Source organism: Ascaphus truei, chromosome 15 (genome assembly GCF_040206685.1).
Source record: "Ascaphus truei isolate aAscTru1 chromosome 15, aAscTru1.hap1, whole genome shotgun sequence".
In the NCBI taxonomy this organism is placed as follows: domain Eukaryota; kingdom Metazoa; phylum Chordata; class Amphibia; order Anura; family Ascaphidae; genus Ascaphus; species Ascaphus truei.
Window position 1 is genome coordinate 662,297 of NC_134497.1, and position 21,308 is coordinate 683,604.

Below are 21,308 nucleotides of genomic sequence, written 5' to 3' on the forward strand. Positions count from 1 at the left end.
GTTCTGAACCCGAACACCAGCTATTAATGCAATTGCAATGAGTTGACTGAAATTCCTTTGGGCTGATGCTGCATTATGGGTAATGCTGTATGACACCGCAATAATCACATTTATTTGCTGATTGCAGGCTAGGCTATTCATCATACGGTTTTGATATAAAACACTGTACATCATCAGTATTTTAAAATGTAAACATGTTTTTGTTGTTACCCTAGTCAGACGCCTTATACAATGTCTCACTCTGCTTATTCAAAGTATGAGAAATAATGACCTTGCATGTACCAGTTATACATCACATGCCCTGTTTTGAACACGTTTTATTCTGTCATGTTGATTAACTTGCATTGTTAACCACTTCACTGCTCATTTTCTTGTAGTATGGTCTCGGTCTCCCTTATAACCACATATGCACATTTGGCAATGAACCCTGCACAGTAAAAGTAGGTGATCAGGTTTTAAGGGTATCCCTGCTTCAGCACAGGTGGCTCAATCGGTGACTGACCTATCCTTAACCTGACCTATCGATGGCCCTTGAGGACTTGAGTTGGCCATTTCTGGCGTAGTACATTTTGTTTAGCGCTTAGTGGCAATCTCCCATCTTATTTTGTACCCCCTATTTTATTTACAAGAGGGGAAGCAGGTCTCCTGAGCTGAACCACACTTTTTCTTCCAGGCTTCCGAGAAACCCCTGGTTGATACTCACCGGTGAAGTTATTGGGTTTACATCTCCCTCCAGGGGAAACAAAATGGCACCCAAATCGCAGGCTAATGGGGAGCAGCATCAGCAGCATTATCGTTCATTAGAGTCCCTTTAAAACCAGTAATTAGCTTCACGGGTAGGTATCTTGGCAAACAGGGTCCCCAGAGCTTAAAAAAATTAAATTAAAAATGGCACTATTCAGCTATAAAGGACTCCCTGGTTCTAATGCTTTAGCTTTAAAGACTCGGGGAACAGATCATTGGATCTGAAACAAACTTACAACGGGCAATTTGCATATCTGAAAAGTGACTAAATCTTTATTATCTGGATTCCCCCCTACCAACCACCACACCGTGTCAGCAGCCTTGCAAGCCTCACCATTTCACACTGCCATGCTCCTCTTCTGCCAACCCCCCATGTATTTTTGTCCCCTCTATTCCTCACACCCCCACATCCCCCTATCTTTTCCTCATGCATCCCATCTTTACTATGAATCTCCCCTCCTCACACTCATTCCCCCCCACACCATTCTCCACCCACGTATGATGCACTTCCTCCCCCCATGCTGCTACACACTTCCCCCCTCTCCCCCACATGCACTCGCTTTCTCCCCCAGGACTCCCCGTCAGGTAACCTGGCTCTCTCCAGCCGCTGCAGGGCCCTCTCACCGGAAACTGGACTTGAGTTACCTTCTTGCACACACCGGTGGGAGAGCTGGGGTCCGGCGCCAATCGGAGCCTCGGCAGCCGGATGCAGATGTTGGGCCTGACTTCCCACTGGGCTGGGGACACTTGTCCTGGCTCTAATTCTCCCCGCCCCTTTTTGTTGGTGGCCCTAGATCTGGGCTGAAAAAAATGGCGGCAGAGGCATTTCTGGAAATGCTTTCTTGGGGCACATTGCTGCCTATTCCCCTTGCAAATGAATACTGTGGGGTGTGCTACTAACTTATTAGCGAAACGCAACCAAACTACATACATGAACCTCATTCTGGGAGTACCCCTATAGCCCCACCCTCTCCCAACACTGCCCACAGTTTTCGATTTGTCCCAGTATCTGACGAGGAGATTACACGTGTTCCTCAGATTTAAAATTTATCAGCTAATGTGGACCTGACTTACTGCAATCTAAGTTCCTAAGACTTGGTGCCCCAGCCATTGCCAAACCGCTTGCTTCCCTAAACAACTCTATCCTGTCTGCAGGCCATATCCCTAAGACCTGGAAAACTGCCAGAGTTGTCCCAATCTTCAAAAGTGGGGACAAAAACACTGTTTCAACCTGTAGGCCAATCTCTCCTCCCAATACTATCCAAAGTCATGGAACATGTGCCCACTCCCAATTAAGCGATTACCAAGACAAATTTCCCGAGCCAATTCCAATCTGGCTTTCGCCCCAAACACTCCACGTTAACTACCCTGCTACACGTTTGCAATGAGATCCAGTGTGGAATGGGACAATTTACTGGTGCATTATTCATAGATTGTGCAAAGGCTTTTGATACTGTTGATCATGTTATCTTGCTAAACAAACTCCAGTGTTATGGAATAGGGAAACTTGCTTTAAACTGGTTTCATTCCTACCTATCAGGTATATCCCAACATGTGAAAAATTAAGCGCAATAGAGTGCAATCAACAATGCAAAAATGACAAAGAAAATAAAGTGCACAGGTGGTCAGGGAATGAAACACTCACATAGATGTCTGTAGAAGAATGACATGACGCCACCTCTCTTATAAATATATATATATATATATGGAGAGAACATTGCGTGACACAGTTTTAATGGACATAAAAACAAAGGTGATGGAGAAAGGATACACACGTTCTCCCAATCCTTTGAAGCATTGAGTGCTGTAAGGGCACTCGCACAACTCTGGATCACCCGAAGTTCCCGAAACGACTTCTCCTTTGATGTAAGGCTCTACGCCTGTAGCCTGTATCCTCCGATCCTCGTGGCTGTTGGCATCGGCGTCGGCACTTCCGCATCTGCACGCGCTGCAGTCCGGTGGCTCACTGGGGATAGGACTCCGTTGCCTACTATGGGATCCTCAGAGGGTCAAAAACCCTACGCGTTTTGCCTTCTCTCTTACGGCTTCCTCAGGGGTGTAGAGTAGAAAGCACTGCTGAATGAAATGACCCCACCTCAGATTTATCCTTGGATTATGAAATACAATATTGTACAACCCACCGTTGTAGAGTTCTTCATTAGCAAAGTGTTAAACTGGTAAAATAATGGTCTTATGCTTCCGCGGGTTAATTTTGCGCACATTCTGAGGAGACAGGATTCATCAAGCCATAAAACAGTTCTGAATATCCGTCACTGCTATTTTTATAACTACTTTTAACTGCATAGAATTTCGTCAGACCTGTCTGTGAGTAGGTTTACTGGCTCTGCACTTCCGGAACCCAAGCTGTGCAGAAAACGTTGTGTAATGCGGCATGCATATGCTTAAAGGGGACATGGACAAGAAGCAAAAAGTGATGCACTATGAGCACTTATTTGCATGTCATTACCCAGAATCCCTGGCTGCAGTGGAAACATTGTATGCTAGAAGATAATGGGGAAGGGCAGGGTTGCAGCCCTGTCTGAGACGTGCACGTGGTACTTTTATTTGCTGTACACTGTACGGTGGAGGTTTTTGACACTTTTTTTTTTTACTTGCCATAACTTATTTTGGGTCAGAAATAATTGAAATTAGAATAATCACATGACTGGTGCTTAGAATGCATTTGGATTGTAAAATAATTGAAGCCCAACAAGGATCAAGTTCTGTAAAATGTTCATAGTGCCTGAATGTGGGAAATTCCTGCTCTCACCTAAGGGCGTATATATTTAACCCATGCACTGCACAGGCCTCCCCACCGCCTGTGTCTGGCAATACCAACAGGCCAAGGAATAGCTGATCTCTTAAGCTTGCTTTTGGTGCCATCTAGTGGCCATTTGATGTATGATTTATTGGTCCCCTTTTGTCATGATTGGTCAAACCCAGCAGGGCAAAAAGAAAAATGGAATTACCTACAATAAACAAAATGAAATAATTCCAACATTACCGTATCTGTCCAGGACTACTATCAAGATAGATATTATGCTTTGAATGCAATCTCATCTGGCTGATACCCTTCTTTCCCAAATCTGACATATAGTGTATATATAAGTATTTATGATTATTATGATTATTATTATTCCCCATTCAGAGCCCCCTAAAATTCAACTATCCGACTACGTGGAATTGCACATTTAATAATGGAATATGCTCCCTATTTCTTTCATTTCTGAGGGTCCAGCAATGCATTGTCCTGCTGTGCTCTTCTGTACCCAAGCAAAGTGTTTCAATTCATTCAGGTCTGTACATATGTACTGATATTTCCATACTTTATAAAAACCACCTTGCTGCAGACCCCTCTAGCTCTGTAACATGTTAAAGGCTAAACAAGGTTTTGCTCCTCTCTCCATCACCCACAGCGGATGAGATTGTAAGCCTTACCATTTCTGCTTTGGGTCCACAACATCACCTCTACTGAAGGTTTAAATCAGGGGTGGCCAACTCCTGTCATCAAGGGCCACAACAGGCCAGGTATTGGGGATATCCCTGCTTCAGCACAGGTGGCTCAATCAGTGGGTTAGTCACAATGACTGAGCCACTGACAGCTGCCTGTGCTGAAGCAGTGATATCCTTAGAAGCTGGCCTGTTGGTGGCCATTGAGGACTGGACTTGTCCACCCGATTTAAATGGTATACTCTAGTACTACATTCAAATACTTTGCGTCTATATAATAATGCAACCCCCACCTTATATAAATATTATATCAAGTTTGTTTAATTAGTGGTTATTAGAGACTACACTCAAGACTAATAACTTACCAGGCAAGAATCAAGTTCAATAGTAGTGCCGCAGGAGGAAGCCACAACCTCCATATTAATGAACAATTGGTTAACTGAGGAAGAAGTTCATAGGCGGCTTGATCAAATTAAAGTAAATAAGGCACCTGGCCCCGATGGCATACATCCAAGAGTTCTCAAGGAGTTAAGCTCAGTAATAGCCAAACCATTACATTTAATATTCAAGGCCTCCATTTCCACAGGCTCAGTACCACAAGATTGGCGTAAAGCAGATGTGGTGCCTATATTTCAAAAGGGAGCTAGATCACAACCGGGGAATTAAAGACCTGTAAGCCTGACTTCAATAGTGGGGAAACTACTTGAAGGTTTAATACGGGATAATATTATAATATTCAGGAATACCTAATGGAAAACAAAATCATTAGTAATAGTCAGCATGGATTTATGAAGGATAGATCTTACCAAAATAACCTTATTTGTTTCTTTCAGAAGGTAAGTAGGAATTTAGACCAGGGTAATGCACACGGTTCTCTTCTTCCTCGCTTCTCACACAATTTACAAACAGAAAGGGCTCCTGTGTGCTTCCTCCACCACTTTATTTCTTCATCTTCTCTTTCCCGGTTTCATTTGAGCTCTAATTTGGAGGAGTTGGAATACCTCCGTGGACTCAGCAGGACTCAGTGGACATTGCTGATTATTACATCAGTGTTTGGACCGTAGGTTTGTGGTTGGCGCTACTATTTTTCTGTTTTTAGTTGGATTGAAAACTGGTTAAAGGACAGACAACAGAGGGTTGTCATAAATGGAACTTTTTCAGGTTGGGCTAAAGTCGTGAGTGGAGTACCTCAAGGATCGGTACTGGGACCCCTGCTTTTTAACTTGTTTATTAATGACCTTGAGGTGGGGATCGAGAGCAAAGTCTCCATCTTTGCTGATGATACTAAATTGTGTAAGGTAATAGAATCAGAGCAGGATGTAATTTCTCTCCAGAAGGACTTGGAGAGACTGGAAACGTGGGCAGGTAAATGGCAGATGAGGTTTAATACAGATAAATGTAAGGTTCTGCATTTGGGAATCAAGAATAAAAAGGCGACTTACAAATGAAATGGAGATATATTGGGGGAATCCTTGATGGAGAAGGATTTAGGAGTGCTTGTAGACAGCAGGCTTAGCAATAGTGCTCAAAGTCATGCAGTAGCTGCAAAAGCAAACAAGATCCTATCTTGCATTAAACAGGCAATGGATGGAAGGGAAGTAAACATAATTATTCCCCTTTATAAAGCATTAGTAAGACCACACCTTGAATATGGAATACAATTTTGGGCATCACTCCTTAGAAAAGACATTATGGAACTAGAGAGAGTGCAGAGAAGAGCCACCAAATTAATAAAGGGTATGGATAATCTAATTTATGAGGAGAGGCTAGCTAAATTCGATTTATTTACATTAGAAAAGAGGCGTCTAAGATGGGATATGATAACTATATACAAATATATTCAGGGACAGTACAGGGAGCTTTCAAAATAACTATTCATCCCAAGGGCAGTACAAAGGACTCTGGGGGCATCCCTTAAGGTTAGAGGAAAGGAGATTTCACCATTAATAAAGGAAAGGGTTCTTTACAGTAGATAAAATTAAGATTAATAAATAAAATGTGGAATTCATTACCCATGGAGACTGTGATGGCAGACATTGGTTCTCAGATTCCAGGAGGAGGATAAAGGGGAAACAAAAAACACAGAGATACTTTAAGTGTAGACGTTCTTATATTCAGTAAATGTGATGATGAAATCTTGGCTCTCTTAGAAGGCCTACTTACAAAACGTAAGATATAATTAAGCAGTGTGCAGGGGGATTAACATCTCTCCCCGACAGGTGTGGTATGAGGTAGCAGGTAGTCAGTGGCTATCACTCCAAAGACAGGTGTGGTAGAACTCAGCAGGGTTCCCAGTGTTCAACAGGATAAAACCCCCATGAAAAAGAGAGAGAGAACCTCCATAGCACAGATCAGTTTGGTACAAAAAGGCTTTATGTTTAAAATATAAAGTGTGCACTTACAATAATGCAATTATTTTATTCACACTTATATAGTGTATGGGAGAAATCGTCTGCCGCCCTGGCTCACCGTCCTGCCGCACTGGCTCACCGTCCTGCCGCACTGGCTCACCGTCCTGCCGCACTGGCTCACCGTCCTGCCGCACTGGCTCACCGTCCTGCCGCACTGGCTCACCGTCCTGCCGCACTGACTCACCGTCCTGCCGCACTGGCTCACCGTCCTGCCGCACTGGCTCACCGTCCTGCCGCACTGGCTCACCGTCCTGCCGCACTGGCTCACCGTCCTGCCGCACTGGCTCACCGTCCTGCCGCACTGGCTCACCGTCCTGCCGCACTGGCTCACCGTCCTGCCGCACTGGCTCACCGTCCTGCCGCACTGGCTCACCGTCCTGCCGCACTGGCTCACCGTCCTGCCGCACTGGCTCACCGTCCTGCCGCACTGGCTGTGCACAGCGTCTGCCGGCCCGCGCACCCAGGTTTTGCAGCATGTGCCCCCCATAATAATCTTGCGCCCCCCCCCCCCAGTTTGTGCACCTCTGGATTCAATCACAACACCCACACAATCACAACACAGACACAGCACACATATTCAATCACAACACACACAGTCAACACACTCATCACAACCAACCGACCCAACAAACACACACACAGACACAACACACACAAAATCACAACACACAGGCACAACACACACAATCACAACACACACACAACACACACTCAATCACAACACAGACACAACACACACACAACCAACACAGAAACAACACACACACACACACACACACACACACACACTCAATCACAACACCCACACACACAGCACACACACACACACACACATAATCACAACAAACACAACACACACACTCAATCACAACCAACACAACAGACACACAATCACAACCAACACAGACATAACACACACACACACACAATCACAACCGACACAACACACACTCAATCAATCACAACACCCACACACACAACACACACTCAATCACAACCAACACAGACACAAACACATTCAATCACAACCACACACTCATATCACAACACACACAACACACACTCAATCAATCACAACCAACACAACACACACACACAATCACAGACAAGACACACTCAATTACAACCAACACAGACACAACACACACTCAATCACAACCAACACAACACACACTCATATCACAACACACACAACACACACTCAATCAATCACAACTAACACAACACACACACACAATCACAGACAAGACACACTCAATCACAACCAACACAGACAACACCCCCACCCCACACATACTCAGTCACAACACACACAGACAACACACTCATATCACAACACACAAAACACACTTTCATCTGGGGGGGGGGGGGGAGGGGGAAGTACTAAGCATGCTCCTGCTTTGGTCCCCACATGTGCTGCTGAAAACTGGGGCGGGTAACAGACAGGAGGAGGAGGAGGGGATGTCTGTGTGCAGGGAAGGCCCTGCCCCCGCAACAAGCCACAGAGAAGCAGCAGCACGGAGCTTCTGGCCGCCCGTGCACAGCTCTGCCCGCCCCCAGGTTTCCCCGCACGCAGCCTGCGCCCCCCCCTAAATAATCTTGCACCCCCCCAGTTTGCGCACCGCTGGTCTATGCCAAAGAATTTCAGGACTTGCATGTTGCCCTCGTGTGCATCATTTATGTGCCTCACTATCGGCATTTCCAGATAATTGCGAATAGACCCCACGTGTTCCAAGACCAGGCAGCTGTTGCCCACATATCTTTTTCCGCAGTCACATGAGGCCATATAAATGACCCTGGTATTTGTGCAATTAATAAAAGGTCTTTATCGTATATTCTTTGGAATCATTCCAATTGTGGAATGTTTTTGTAGGCAACATAAAGGCACAAGCCGTACACTACACAAGCCCTACACTACACAAGTCCTACACTACACAAGCCCTACACAAGCCCTACACTACACAAGCCCTACACTACACAAGCCCTACACTACACAAGCCCTACACTACACAAGCCCTACACTACACAAGCCCTACACAAGCCCTACACTACACAAGCCCTACACTACACAAGCCCTACACTACACAAGCCCTACACTACACAAGCCCTACACTACACAAGCCCTACACTTCACAAGCCCTACACTACACAAGCCCTACACTACACAAGCCCTACACTACACAAGCCCTACACTACACAAGCCCTACACTACACAAGCCCTACACTACACAAGCCCTACACAAGCCCTACACTACACAAGCCCTACACTACACAAGCCCTACACTACACAAGCCCTACACTACACAAGCCCTACACTTCACAAGCCCTACACTACACAAGCCCTACACTACACAAGCCCTACACAAGCCCTACACTACACAAGCCCTACACTACACAAGCCCTACACTACACAAGCCCTACACTACACAAGCCCTACACTACACAAGCCCTACACTACACAAGCCCTACACTACACAAGCCCTACACTTCCCGCATTTATAAAATCCATTGGGTATGTTCGTCCGCCAAGTTTTAGACACAGGTGTTGTGTAATGCCTATGGGCGAGTAAATCTCTTATATTCCTCCCCTCCTGCTTACTAATGTTAGTCTAGGTTTAAGTACTGGACACAAACCCTCCTCAGCAAGCAGAAGGTGCCAATGTCTCTGTATAATACTTGATATCTGAGACCACCGACTGTTAAAATTCCCCAAAAATCTAATTGTTTTAGACTGTTTGGAAGTCTGTTTGTTTGTAAAGCTCGATTGAAGACCGGTCAGTTTGTAAGATCACAGCCCCTTCATCAGGGTGACCTCTGAGACACGGGGGGCACAAGTTTTAAGGGGCTCAGGGTTTTAGGATAAGGGGTTAAGGTTTTTAGGGTGAAGGTTAGCATTGGCATAAAGGGTTAATGGGTTAGGGGCCTTTGGGCTAAGAGGTAAGGTTCGGTAGGGGGTTACCTTCATAGCGAGACGGTGAGTTGGCCGATGACAGATTTCTGGTGCCTGCACATATTGGCACAAACTTTCCAGTCTGTTTTTTGACCTCTGATATGAGCCTGTCTAACCAGTCTGAATCACCAAGCACAAAACCATCAAAATAATGCGAGGTGATGACTTAATCTCTTTTCATGCCAATCCATCACGCATGCCAAGTGCCACTCCTTTATATGTGCTTGTTATGGACAAGACACTAATACGCGGTACTATATCCCAGAGGGACTTCCTACACTCCCATCAGGCGATAGTAAACCATAAGGTCCAAGTCAGGGATGTCCAACTGCCGGCGGTATGTGGCCTCAAACGCTGCCAATGGGTCAACGTAGGCCGGAGATTTCATTGGTGTGAACGATATACACACAAAAGGAGATATATATAATTTATGTTACTAGAAACCAACCTCATCCCTCCCCCTCCTCTCCCCCTCCCATGGGACGTCGCAGGACGATGCTGAAGGAGGAACATGGCACCAGCTAAGTGCCTAAGGGCTGCAGTTTTGTAAATCCGCCACTGGGCTATTCCTGCTTCAGCACAGGTGGCTCAATCTGAGCCACTAATTGAGCCACCTGTGCTGAAGCAGGGATATCCCGAAAACCTGACCTGTTGGTGGCCCTTGAGGACCACCCTTGATGTATGATCTGAGGTTTTGCAGCAGATAGGAAAACGGACAATCTACAGAGGCCAATGTGTTAATGTTTCTATATATACACCTAACCCTAAGTATACATCTGACTATAAGAATGTTTAAGTTAGTCACATTATAATGAATAGTTATTGCCATGCATTTTATTTAACACTAATTGCAGTAATTCTATGTTCTATGTTTAACACCATTGTTGCATGGTGTGTAATAAGCACTTACACCTGCTGTTCCACGGTCTGGCCACGCGGCGGCGGCAGAGTACAGCAGGATGCCGAGTGACGAGCTCCGGGACCCGGACAGAGGCTTCTCCCCCCCAGCACCGGGCGGAACCGGGCGGAACCGGGGACCGTACAGCGAGCAGAGGGAGAGAAGCGAGGCTGGGAGCGGGAATCCAGGCGACGAGAGAGAGCTGAGGGGGAGGCGGCATGAGATGCAGGAAGAGTGCATGATGCAGGAGCTGCAGGGAGAGGTTAGGGTGCAGGGAGATATTGGGGTGCAGGAGCAGCAGGGAGATATTGGGGTGCAGGAGCAGCAGGGAGATATTGGGATGCAGGAGCAGCAGGGAGATATTGGGGTGCGGGAGCAGCAGGGAGATATTGGGATGCAGAAGCAGCAGGGAGATATTGGGGTGCGGGAGCAGCAGGGAGATATTTGGGTGCAGGAGCAGCAGGGAGATATTGGGGTGCGGGAGCAGCAGGGAGATATTGGGATGCAGGAGCAGCAGCGAGATATTGGGGTGCGGGAGCAGCAGGGAGATATTGGGGTGCAGGAGCAGCAGGGAGATATTGGGGTGCGGGAGCAGCAGGGAGATATTGGGATGCAGAAGCAGCAGGGAGATATTGGGGTGCGGGAGCAGCAGGGAGATATTGGGGTGCAGGAGCAGCAGGGAGATATTGGGGTGCAGGAGCAGCAGGGAGATATTGGGGTGCAGGAGCAGCAGGGAGATATTGGCGTGCGTGAACTGCAGGGAGATATTGGGATGCAGGAGCAGCAGGGAGATATTGGGGTGCGGGAGCTGCAGGGAGAATTTTCAGTGCTAGTGCACAAAGGAGATATTGGGGTGCAGGATCTGCCGGGGGAGGTTAGGGTGCAGGGAGATATTGGGGTGCTGGAGCAGCAGGGAGATATTGGGGTGCGGGAGCAGCAGGGAGATATTGGGGTGTGGGAGCAGCAGGGAGATATTGGGGTGCGGGAGCAGCAGGGAGATATTGGGGTGCGTGAACTGCAGGGAGATATTGGGGTGCGTGAACTGCAGGGAGATATTGGGATGCAGGAACAGCAGGGAGATATTGGGGTGCGGGAGCTGCAGGGAGAATTTTCAGTGCTGGTGCACAAAGGAGATATTGGGGTGCAGGATCTGCCGGGGGAGGTTAGGGTGCAGGGAGAGTGTGCAGTGCTGAAGCTGCGGGTAGATATTGGGGTGCAGGAGCTGCAGGGGGATATTGGGGTACAGAAGCAAGAGGGAGAGTGTGCAGTGTTGAAGCTGCAGAAAGATATTGGGGTGCAGGAGCAGCAGGCAGATATTGAGGTGCCGGAGCTGCAGGGAGATATTGGGGTGCTGGAGCAGGAGGAAGATAATGGGATGCTGGAGCAGCAGGAACATATTTGGGTGCAAGAGCAGCAGGGAGATATTGGGGTGCAGGAGAAGCAGGGAGATATTGGGGTGCAGGAGAAGCAGGGAGATATTGGGGTGCAGGAGCAACAGAGAGACCCCCGCCTGCAGGAACCCTGTGCTCTGACTGACCCCCAGCAATATGCCCAGCTCTTCACTGCCAACACCAGGCCAGAGGTAACATAGTGACATCACATCCATCATATCTCACGTCTGCCATTGGAGAGGTTAATGGTGATAAATATCTAGCAAACACACAGATAAGAAGCAGACAGTTTCACTCCAGGTGCAACGTTTTAAATGTGACATACAGTATATAAATATCTTGTTCCCTATCAGGCTGTGGCCATATTGCACGCGATGCCGCAAGCGGCACAAACAAATGAATTATTTATAACTAGTCCGGCCATACTGCGCGCAATGCTACGCACGCAGAAACGCGATGGCGTGGCTGGATTTTGAGGAGACAAATCCGTGTCACGTGAGCAGTTTGAACCAATGAGGGCGAACCTCAAATTTTCTCTGTGTGTAAACGGCTGGAGATTTGTTTCAATATAAATCAGAATCATTGGTAAATAGAGTTTTTGCCAACACAAATGTAGCAGAAGATTAAATACACGGACATGTCACAGATAATAACGCGCGTCCTACCTTCTCGCACAGCGCTAGCTGCTGTTTATAAGCAGGATGTTGGTGTTTGCTTGTCATTGTTCAGTTCATATGCAGGAATAGTACGTCAGCAGTTAGGTATTATAATAGGTGATAAGGGCCTTGCTCAAAAGAGCCGACAGTCTAGACCAGGAATGGCCAACGCCAGTCCTCAAGGGCCAACAACAGGTCAGCTATCCCTGCTTCAGCACAGGGGGCTCAGTTGTTGACTGAGCCACTGTTTAAGCCACCTGTGCTGACACAGGGACGGATTAAGCCACCTGTGCTGAAGCAGGGATATCCTTAAAACCTGGCTTTTTTTGTTAGGTCTTTAGGACTGGAGTTGCGCACCCCAGCATTAGCGTGCTTTCATGCCGTACCTGGTACATGATGGGCCCCGTTTTTCTGGGTTAAGACCAGGCTAACTTCCCCATGTTTGTGTCCGACATCCGGGCAACCGGAGCTATCACAGGACGAGGAGGTGCCGGGGGAACCCCCTGCCTGGCACTGTAAAGGTTAAAGTAGCAATCCCACTAAAAATCACTGTATATTTTTTACTTTGTTCCAGTCTTGGAGCCCTGACGCGCAAACACAAACCGAACGGCGCTTTTTTTAGTTCCCGAGATACGGTTTAATTACCAGTGTTTCCCCATGGACATTTAAACTGTTGTCCAATAGAATGCCACAACCTCCCCTCCCCCCTCCCTCCCCCTAACCCCTCCCTCCCCCTCCCCCCCCCCCCCCGATGATGTTGCGGCTTCCTATTGGCCTGTGGGACCTGGCGAGTTTTGGCTGCCATTCTGAATTCCCGAAAGGGGAAGGGAACGCTGGCATCTCTGGAACCATATCGCAAACAATAGCATGTTTCAGCTCCGTGGGACTCAGTGGTCCCAGGGAATCAGTTACTCTTTGTCATACCTCCAGGTATGCGGATTGGCAAACAGTCTCGTCTTAGCAAGACAATAGAAAAACCTCCCAACGGTTCTTTACCATAGAAATGTCCAATGTTTAAAATAAATATTTATACCGATCCGATCTTTAGGGGTTAATCCAGTGTTTCCCAACTCCAGTCCTCAGGGAACCCCAACAGGTCAGGTCATAAGGATATCCCTGCTCCAGCACAGGTGGCTCAGTCAAAATGGCTGATTGACCCAGCTGTGCTGGAGCAGGGATATCCTTAAGACCTGACCTGTTGGGGTTCCCTGAGGACTGGAGTTGGGAAACACTGGATTCATCAGATACATTTCCTTGGATCACTCGCGTCCTCCGAACGATTGTCCTTTAAACAACCCTAACCCTAACCCTTTGCAGGTGGAGGATTTGGAGAACTCGATAGAAGAAATGATGGTCAGGTTGGATGAGTTCTGTGGCATGATTGACATGGTAAGTTATTGATTTCGGACAATAATCAGGGGCAGGAATCTTTCTGTGGGCGCCAGTTCCCCACCACTGAGGACCAGGAAACGTATCGATGGTGAGGGAACGAGAGATGAACGACACTTTCAGAAAAAGTTCAGTAACACCTCGAAATGGCCATTTCTTTCATGGACTGAGGTTAAAAAAAATCAAACAAACTGCAAAGTCACATTAGTTATTTAACCTTTCTTTTTTTCTCAACACGATAAAAGACAAAATAGCTATTTTTGGCACACGTTCAAAACAAATTGGTGGAAGTGGTGAAATGCTGCAATTTTGGACCAAATTTGAGCAAAATACAAAATGTGGTGTTAAAAATGAGCGCGCTGTAACGAGACCAGTCTGCACATCTGTAGGAGGAATACAAGATTGGGGGAATCGAGTTGTTCCGGGAGGCGGTTTGGGACTTGGGACAGCAGCAGTGGGGTCGCTCATCGACGCGGTCCCGTTATACACAGCAATTTTGGCGCTACTTTAAAAATCGCGGCTGTGACAGGAAGATCTCTCTGTCAGGTCAACATCGCCAAGTCAGGGAAAAAAGAGAAGGGATTTCCGTGCAGGGAAAGGTGGGAGAAGGTGGGAGAAGGTCACTTGGGGGACAGCAAAATATTGCATTGGTCCCTATAGAACTCCAGGTGTTGGGTGATCATCATCATTTCCTTTATTGTGTATATTACATTTGGAGGATCATTATGTAAAATTCCCGCGGTTTGCTAATGCCGGCGAGTAATGTTTTTGGGACGGGTGAAACTGGATCTCAGGTTTTATGCCCCCCCCCCCCCCCCTGTGTATAACACGATGCTCTTTAGCAGGGGTGCTCAAGGCCCTACAACAGGTCATGTTTTCAGGACATCCCTGCTTCAGCACAGGTGGCTCAATTAGTGGCTTAGTCGAAGACTGCATCCCCTGTGCTGAAGCAGGGATATCTTGAACACCTGACCTGTTGTGGGGTCTTGAGGACGAGCTGAGCACTCCTGCTCTATAGCATGATCTCGGTGCCTAGCACGCCTGCTACGAGGGCAGCCATCTTAAATCATCGCCCTCCTGAGATGTTCATGTTATTGCACAAGTAGTGATGCGAGCCACTAGGTGGCAGTAATGTGCATCAACAGGTTAACACATAGCATTGCTTGGGTGATATATCCTATTTAACCTGTGTGTCGGGTGACGTTATCCCGCAGACTCTCTCAGGGCAGCTCCACTTTAGTTCATGATGTAGCGGTAATGTATTCAAATGTGGGAAAGAAGGCCCAGATTCACTAAGGGTTGCTAAACTTTAGCACACCGTAACTTTTATGCAAATGAAAGGGAAAATAAATCTTAGCATGCTGGTGAAGCCAGGCCTGATAGCCAATGAAGAGGTCCGTGAGAAATATCAGGCAGTAGGGAGCGTGTGTAGATTTTGCTAAGCCTCCGTTAGAAAATAATACCTAACTGATTAAAAGATGCAGCAAAAATGTGCAAAGTGGCAGCTCTCAGGGTTTCAGTAAATTAACACTGATGTTTTCCATAATAGAAAACGATTGAGGCCGGAGACGTGTGAAATATTCGCATTCGTATTTTCATGCGCTACGAAAATGGGACATTCACAGTTGGGCGAAAAGGTGCTTAGGGTGAGAAGTTTCACCCCACACAGCCAAGTGTAAATGTCTTTTTCAATGGCCGCATTTGATTCCAGAGTTTGGGAACATTTTAGTCAATTTTCATGTCATAGAAAGTTGTCAAGTTTGGAAAATGGAGATGAATCCACAAAGAAACTTTCATCGATCGGAGAGCACTTCCTTTCACAAGGGACATAACACATTTACACATGTTTACCTGTGACCATGAATGAAATAAAATCACTTTGTACACATGTATAGTTACATGGGATGTGATGTCACACTATGACATAATTTCATGTCATAAAAAAAGAAAGCCCTTAAAAACCGAGTGGAATGTTCCACCTGATTTTGTTGGTTCTCCTTGAATCACGATAGTCTTATTCGTGCAACGTCAGTCATCAATCTGTGCATTGCACTATTAAAGTGTTTGCATATGAAGCTGTGAATTGGTCTACTGTAACCCCTGTTTTCCCAAAGCAATAAGGCTTTGGGGAGTTGGTCTCCATGTTGTATCACAGTAGAATGCTGATAAAAATGCGTGCCTTTTTAAATAATGTAATTGGCTTTATTTACTGAGGGTAAAATGTCCTCCCCCCTAAACCTGATAAGCTGCTGTATACACGAAGCTACAAAAATAAGATTCTTACCATTTTTGGGGTTATGTATTACATTCTCATAGGGGCAAAGTTGACGAGATTTATCAAAGAACAGGGTCCCACTTTAGTGGTATGATACCCACTTGGCTATCTTGAGCCAATGCACTGATTTGTTAACCACCGGAGAAATATAAGATCGCTACATCTGAATGACCACATGTTGTTTCTTATCCTTTGTTTCTTAACCTTGTTTCTATAACTGAACTCTGCATCTGCTTCCAGGGCACATACCTAGTTTGCAATGACTTTGGTTCTCCGCTCCTCACCAATGATATAGTGCGCCAACGTATACATTCCACTTGGCATGCTTTGTTAGCCTTAGACTATAAAGTCTCCCAGTCCTATTTCCTACTCTGTCAGCACAGAAGCAAGAAATGACATTTCCCACCCGGTGTATAATTAGGGCGGTACCATTAGCTCACCCAAATGGAACAGATATGCCAATGCATTCCATGTCTTTCTCTACTACCACTCCTATGGAGGCAGGGTCAGACATTGACCTTCTGAGGCCCTAAGCTAGGTCAAGTTTAAAAGGCCCCCAAAATGACAAACAGATGTATTATTCTGATTGAAGGAACCATTCCAAATACAAAGATGAAACTGAAAGGGGATGAAAGCATTATACTAGCATTGTTATATGCAAAGATGGCGGTGTAAAGCTAAAATGAGCAGTGTTTGCACATCACATCCATTTTAATATTAAAACATTTGCTTTCTGTATTTTTGGAGATCAAAGTCACTGATAATGTCTTGAAATAATAAGCTATGAAGTTTGTCACGTTCGATGCACAGGATGCTTGGGGTCATTTTTGAACGTAAATGGCCATATTTATAGAGAATCTTCTTTTCCCCATATTTTCTTTATTTATCATCCGATTTTTAAACTCGAAATGCATTCATTTCCCCCCCTATTTTTGAGGCCCTAAACTGAGCTTCGTTAGCGTATGCGTAAGTCCGGCACTGTATGCAGGTGTATTACTTATATGTGCTTTCGTTTGTCTACCTTTAGGAATACTAAGTGTTAAATCAACAGATAACATTACACTGGTATCTGAGAATGATGTTATCAATGGTGATGATTCAAAATGAGAACATTACTACAGTAAAATAGCATTAGAAATGTACTCTGCGTCAGTAACAGCCCCAGGAGTGGCCTACTCCCAGGCTGCTCCAGTTGGCTTTTTTTTTAAATGTGTTTTAGATTTGTGCATTATGTTTCAAATGACCTTAATCTTTATATGTGAAGAAAAGCGCATGATTACACCAGGACATTCCTTCACTGGTACGTTTATTTCATGGGATGTTGTTGGAAACGCACTCCTTTCTCCTATGATATCGCGAACGAAGGATGAAAGGCTACAGAACATCAGGGAATGACAGCATTTTAAAGTGGCTGCCATTTTGGAAGTACTTCCTCTCCTTCTCCTTTACTCAGAAAATGGAGGACACTCTCCACACTAGTGTGTCATTTTCTTAGTGGCCAGAGGTGGAGCTGTTCATACACTCAGTATTGTAGTAGTGACCGTTATGCTATCAGGGATAGGTTGTTGCTGAACTGATTTTGGTTTTAACTGGTAAAATGGCACACACTGTCCCCTCCCCTCCCAAATATTTGGGGCAGCCTCTGACTCCTCAATCACATGATTTGATCATGTCAACAGTCTGAGAAATTCAGCCTGGCAAATTCTGAAACCAGTTCTAGCGTCGCCTGCAGATCCCAATATTATGGGACAAAAACAGTAACACAATTGTTTTACATAAATAAATCCTAAATAGACATCTGTTTAGTAAAAAGCAGGAAACTATGTAACAAGTGTTTATTTATTGTTACCGCCACATGGAATCTGGTAATAACCCAATAATACAAAATGCAGAGAACATTACCCATCATAGGAACATGGTGCATTCAGATGGCGGCTTCTGTTTTGGGTCACGATACCATTTACTACTGCATGCAATCCCATTCCTCCGTGCTTTACACAAAGGTACAAATACCTCTTAGCACACACTTCAGGCTACAAATTCTTTACCGTGTTACCAATGAACAACACTTTCCCCGTAATTACAGGCGCAATTACCAAGAACTCCATTTATTTCCTACCATGGAAAATATACGCAGCATTTTCCGAAATGCTGGAAATACCTCTGGAGACTCAGACACACAATCCACTGGGACCAAGCACTTTATCAGTCTCGGGGAAAATGGTCGTCTAAATGTTGTCTGTATAAGTTCACACGCTGTCTAGTAGTAGCCTGGATGGAGGGAGAATACATGCAATACTTATTTGAAGTCCTGTGTTTGGTTTTATTGCAACATAGTATGGTTGTATTATATTAAACATCCATGTTGCATCACAGTGATAGAGTACTTTTAACAGGGTTATCGCACTGATTTAGAGTGTTTTATGAAGCACAATATTGAGTGTCCAACTCCTGCCATTGGCATGTTCCATTCATTGCATATATTTCTGGCTCATATATCTGTCATTGTAGAATGGTAATAAGTACCTTCACACCTTTGGAGACAGCCAATGGGCCCAGAGGGGGGGAAAGTGTTTACAGAATCCCCTGCCCACTTATAAACATCTGAAGGGTATCTGTAAAGTTTGCTTAAATGGAGCTGTATTGAAGGAGCAATCCATGCAACATCCTACATGTGTGTTTTTTTTTAATATAAATCAGTTCTGTAGTATTAGATAATACTTAAACATTTTTTTAATTCATCTCTTAATGCCATTTTGAATGAGTTTTAATATACTGAGCATCTTTTGATTTCTATAGCAGGTTTTAACACACCTCCCCAGCAGTGCAAGATCTTTGTAACACTTTCCTGTTTGTGATCAGTTGTTGCCAATATTACCAGCAGGTTAACAGTACATAATGTTACCCTAGTAATATACGGATACATTGTAGCTGCTGAGTTACACCGACTGAAGGATTGATGGAAACTGAAAGGCGGCCATTTAGTGAACCCTGTGAAGCAGGATCTTTGCTGATCGATCACAAGAGAACTAATTGATCAGCAACTTAGGTCATTAGTTTTAAAAAAAGGTAATCAAAGCCTGCATATATTAAAAACAAATATATATATATATATATATATATATATATATATATATATATATATTAAAGGGCAGCTTGGATTGCCTCTTTAATGTTCATTTATTGTTAAATAGCTATTTTGTGTTCCATTTTTTCCTATAGATAAGAAAGGAAACCTCTGAAATCCTGGAGGAAAAAATCCCTGCAATGAAATTCAGAGTGGAGGAAATGAACAGAATATACTCCAAAATTGACAAATTAGAGGTTTGTTACAATACGACAAGTATTCATCTTTATTTATAAGCCAGAAAAGGGTTTAATAATAAAAACATGTTAACAAGAAGGCTGCCTTCGTCCATAAGTATCCAAATCAACGTTTCAGCTGCCGATCACGAAGAAGAACATTGTGCAAAGCCATGAGAATCCCTAATGCTTCTCTTCCGGAGGGAAGGAAATGGCCCTGAGATGGCATATATTGGCTGAGTACTCTGTCTTTGCAGACATCTGTCCCTCCGCTTGAAAGTGGACGGCCCACGGGTCTATGGAAAAAGAATAACTTGAATTTGTCACATCAATGTTTCGGCTCCACCATACACCTTCACCGGGTCCCGACTGGTGGGCCATCCACTTCCCAGTGTTTTATGTAGAGAACACAGACCCCAAAACCGTTGCTTTTCCTTCCAGTAGTTTTAGGGACTGGCCCGTCTCCCACCCTCAACTCGTACTGGCAAATCCCAATAAATGAATAAAAGGGGTGGCCATGTTGGTACCTGCCATCCCTGCCTCATGCTTCCATGTGCTCCTCATTTTCACCAGGGAGAGGGGGCGGAAGAAGGTTTCGCAGATAACCGTCTGTAAATCCGACCGAGGTGATGGTGCATGTTGCAAACCCAGCGTAATATTAATATAATTAGGTGGAAATTAGTTTTTGGGGATATTTTGTTGACTGACAATTTGATTATTATTAAACTCCAAATGGAGAATGTGACAAATCCCCGCACAGATTGGCTATTTATGGTCCCCCTTGTTTTGTCCTCAGGGATTTGTGAAGATGGTGGGGCACCATGTGACTTTTCTGGAGAAAGAGGTGACACAAGCAGAGGGCGACAACCTACACTTTCCTCAAGCAGTTCACAGAATTATGCAAGGGGCTCACATGCCTTCGTTCCTACGAGTAAGTATTTGTAAGCACAGAGCACACTCCCGCCCAGCTACACACACACACCACACACCACACACCACACACACCGGTTCTTACCCCTGATCCAATCTCTGGATCACCATACATGTTTTCATACTACAGATTGTAGTCCAGAGCGGGCTAATGAGCACGAGTATCCCCCTTTTTAGCTTCCAAATTCCATCTCCCCAGGAGTTTTATTCAAGCTGCAGTCTGCTGCAAAGCACACGTTGTACAGGCACCCAAAGGAAGTATAGAGCCAGCAAACCCCTCTCATGCACAGCTTCGTTTTCCTGGTTGGGCACATCAGCTTGAACTTGGTTACTCGTTGTGCTAAAAAACACGAGGATGAGAAGAACCCTCTACGCCGCGCGAAGTAAAGGCACAAAGCCCCTACATGTAACGCACATGTAACATGTAACGCACATGTAACATGTAACGCACATGTAACATGTAACGCACATGTAACATGTAACGCACAGCTTCATCCCATTGGCTCCTCTAAAGCACATCAAACTGCAGCCATTAGATGCAGGGAGTTTTCAGTTGACTTTGCAACTACAGCACAGGTTCAGGGGGTGTTATTCTTGTGTTATAGCGCACACCCACTTAGCAATATTGATTGCAATTGCAATTGCAATTCCAGCCATGCATAATCTTCTCAAGTATTCAGCCGCTCAATACAGAGAGTACATGGAGAGAAGAAGGCGGTGCAGCTGCCTACGTCGGTGAAACAGATCGGGAATCGTCTGCATCAGCAAACTATACATTTATTGGCAATTAAACAGCAAAAAGGTTCACAGAGAGTACCTGTCACATAGTAATACTATAAGGGGTGTATGAGCAGGGCTTTCTGTGCTGGGTGTCTGGCACATACTATAAGGGGTGTATGAGCAGGGCTTTC

The 21,308-nt window shown here is 45.3% G+C and overlaps 1 protein-coding gene across 1 annotated transcript; it reads left to right on the forward strand.

The window, feature by feature from the left end:
- The first annotated feature begins 10,506 nt into the window (after positions 1-10,506).
- Positions 10,507-20,488, forward strand: BCAS4 (breast carcinoma amplified sequence 4). Its single transcript, XM_075572601.1, has 4 exons — positions 10,507-12,035; positions 13,818-13,889; positions 19,387-19,488; positions 20,264-20,488. The coding sequence occupies exons 1-4, from the start codon at positions 10,515-10,517 to the stop codon at positions 20,486-20,488; spliced, it is 1,920 nt and encodes a 639-aa protein (XP_075428716.1). The 5' UTR covers positions 10,507-10,514.
- Positions 20,489-21,308: the final 820 nt, after the last annotated feature.

What these genes read in the sequence shown, in the direction of transcription:
- BCAS4 (XM_075572601.1), top strand. Translation starts at nt 10,515, where the DNA reads ATGCCGAGTGACGAGCTCCGGGACCCGGACAGAGGCTTCTCCCCCCCA. An exon ending in CTGCCAACACCAGGCCAGAG is followed by an intron (nt 12,036 to 13,817) that starts GTAACATAGTGA and finishes AACCCTTTGCAG; the next exon opens with GTGGAGGATTTGGAGAACTC. An exon ending in CCAAAATTGACAAATTAGAG is followed by an intron (nt 19,489 to 20,263) that starts GTTTGTTACAAT and finishes TTTTGTCCTCAG; the next exon opens with GGATTTGTGAAGATGGTGGG.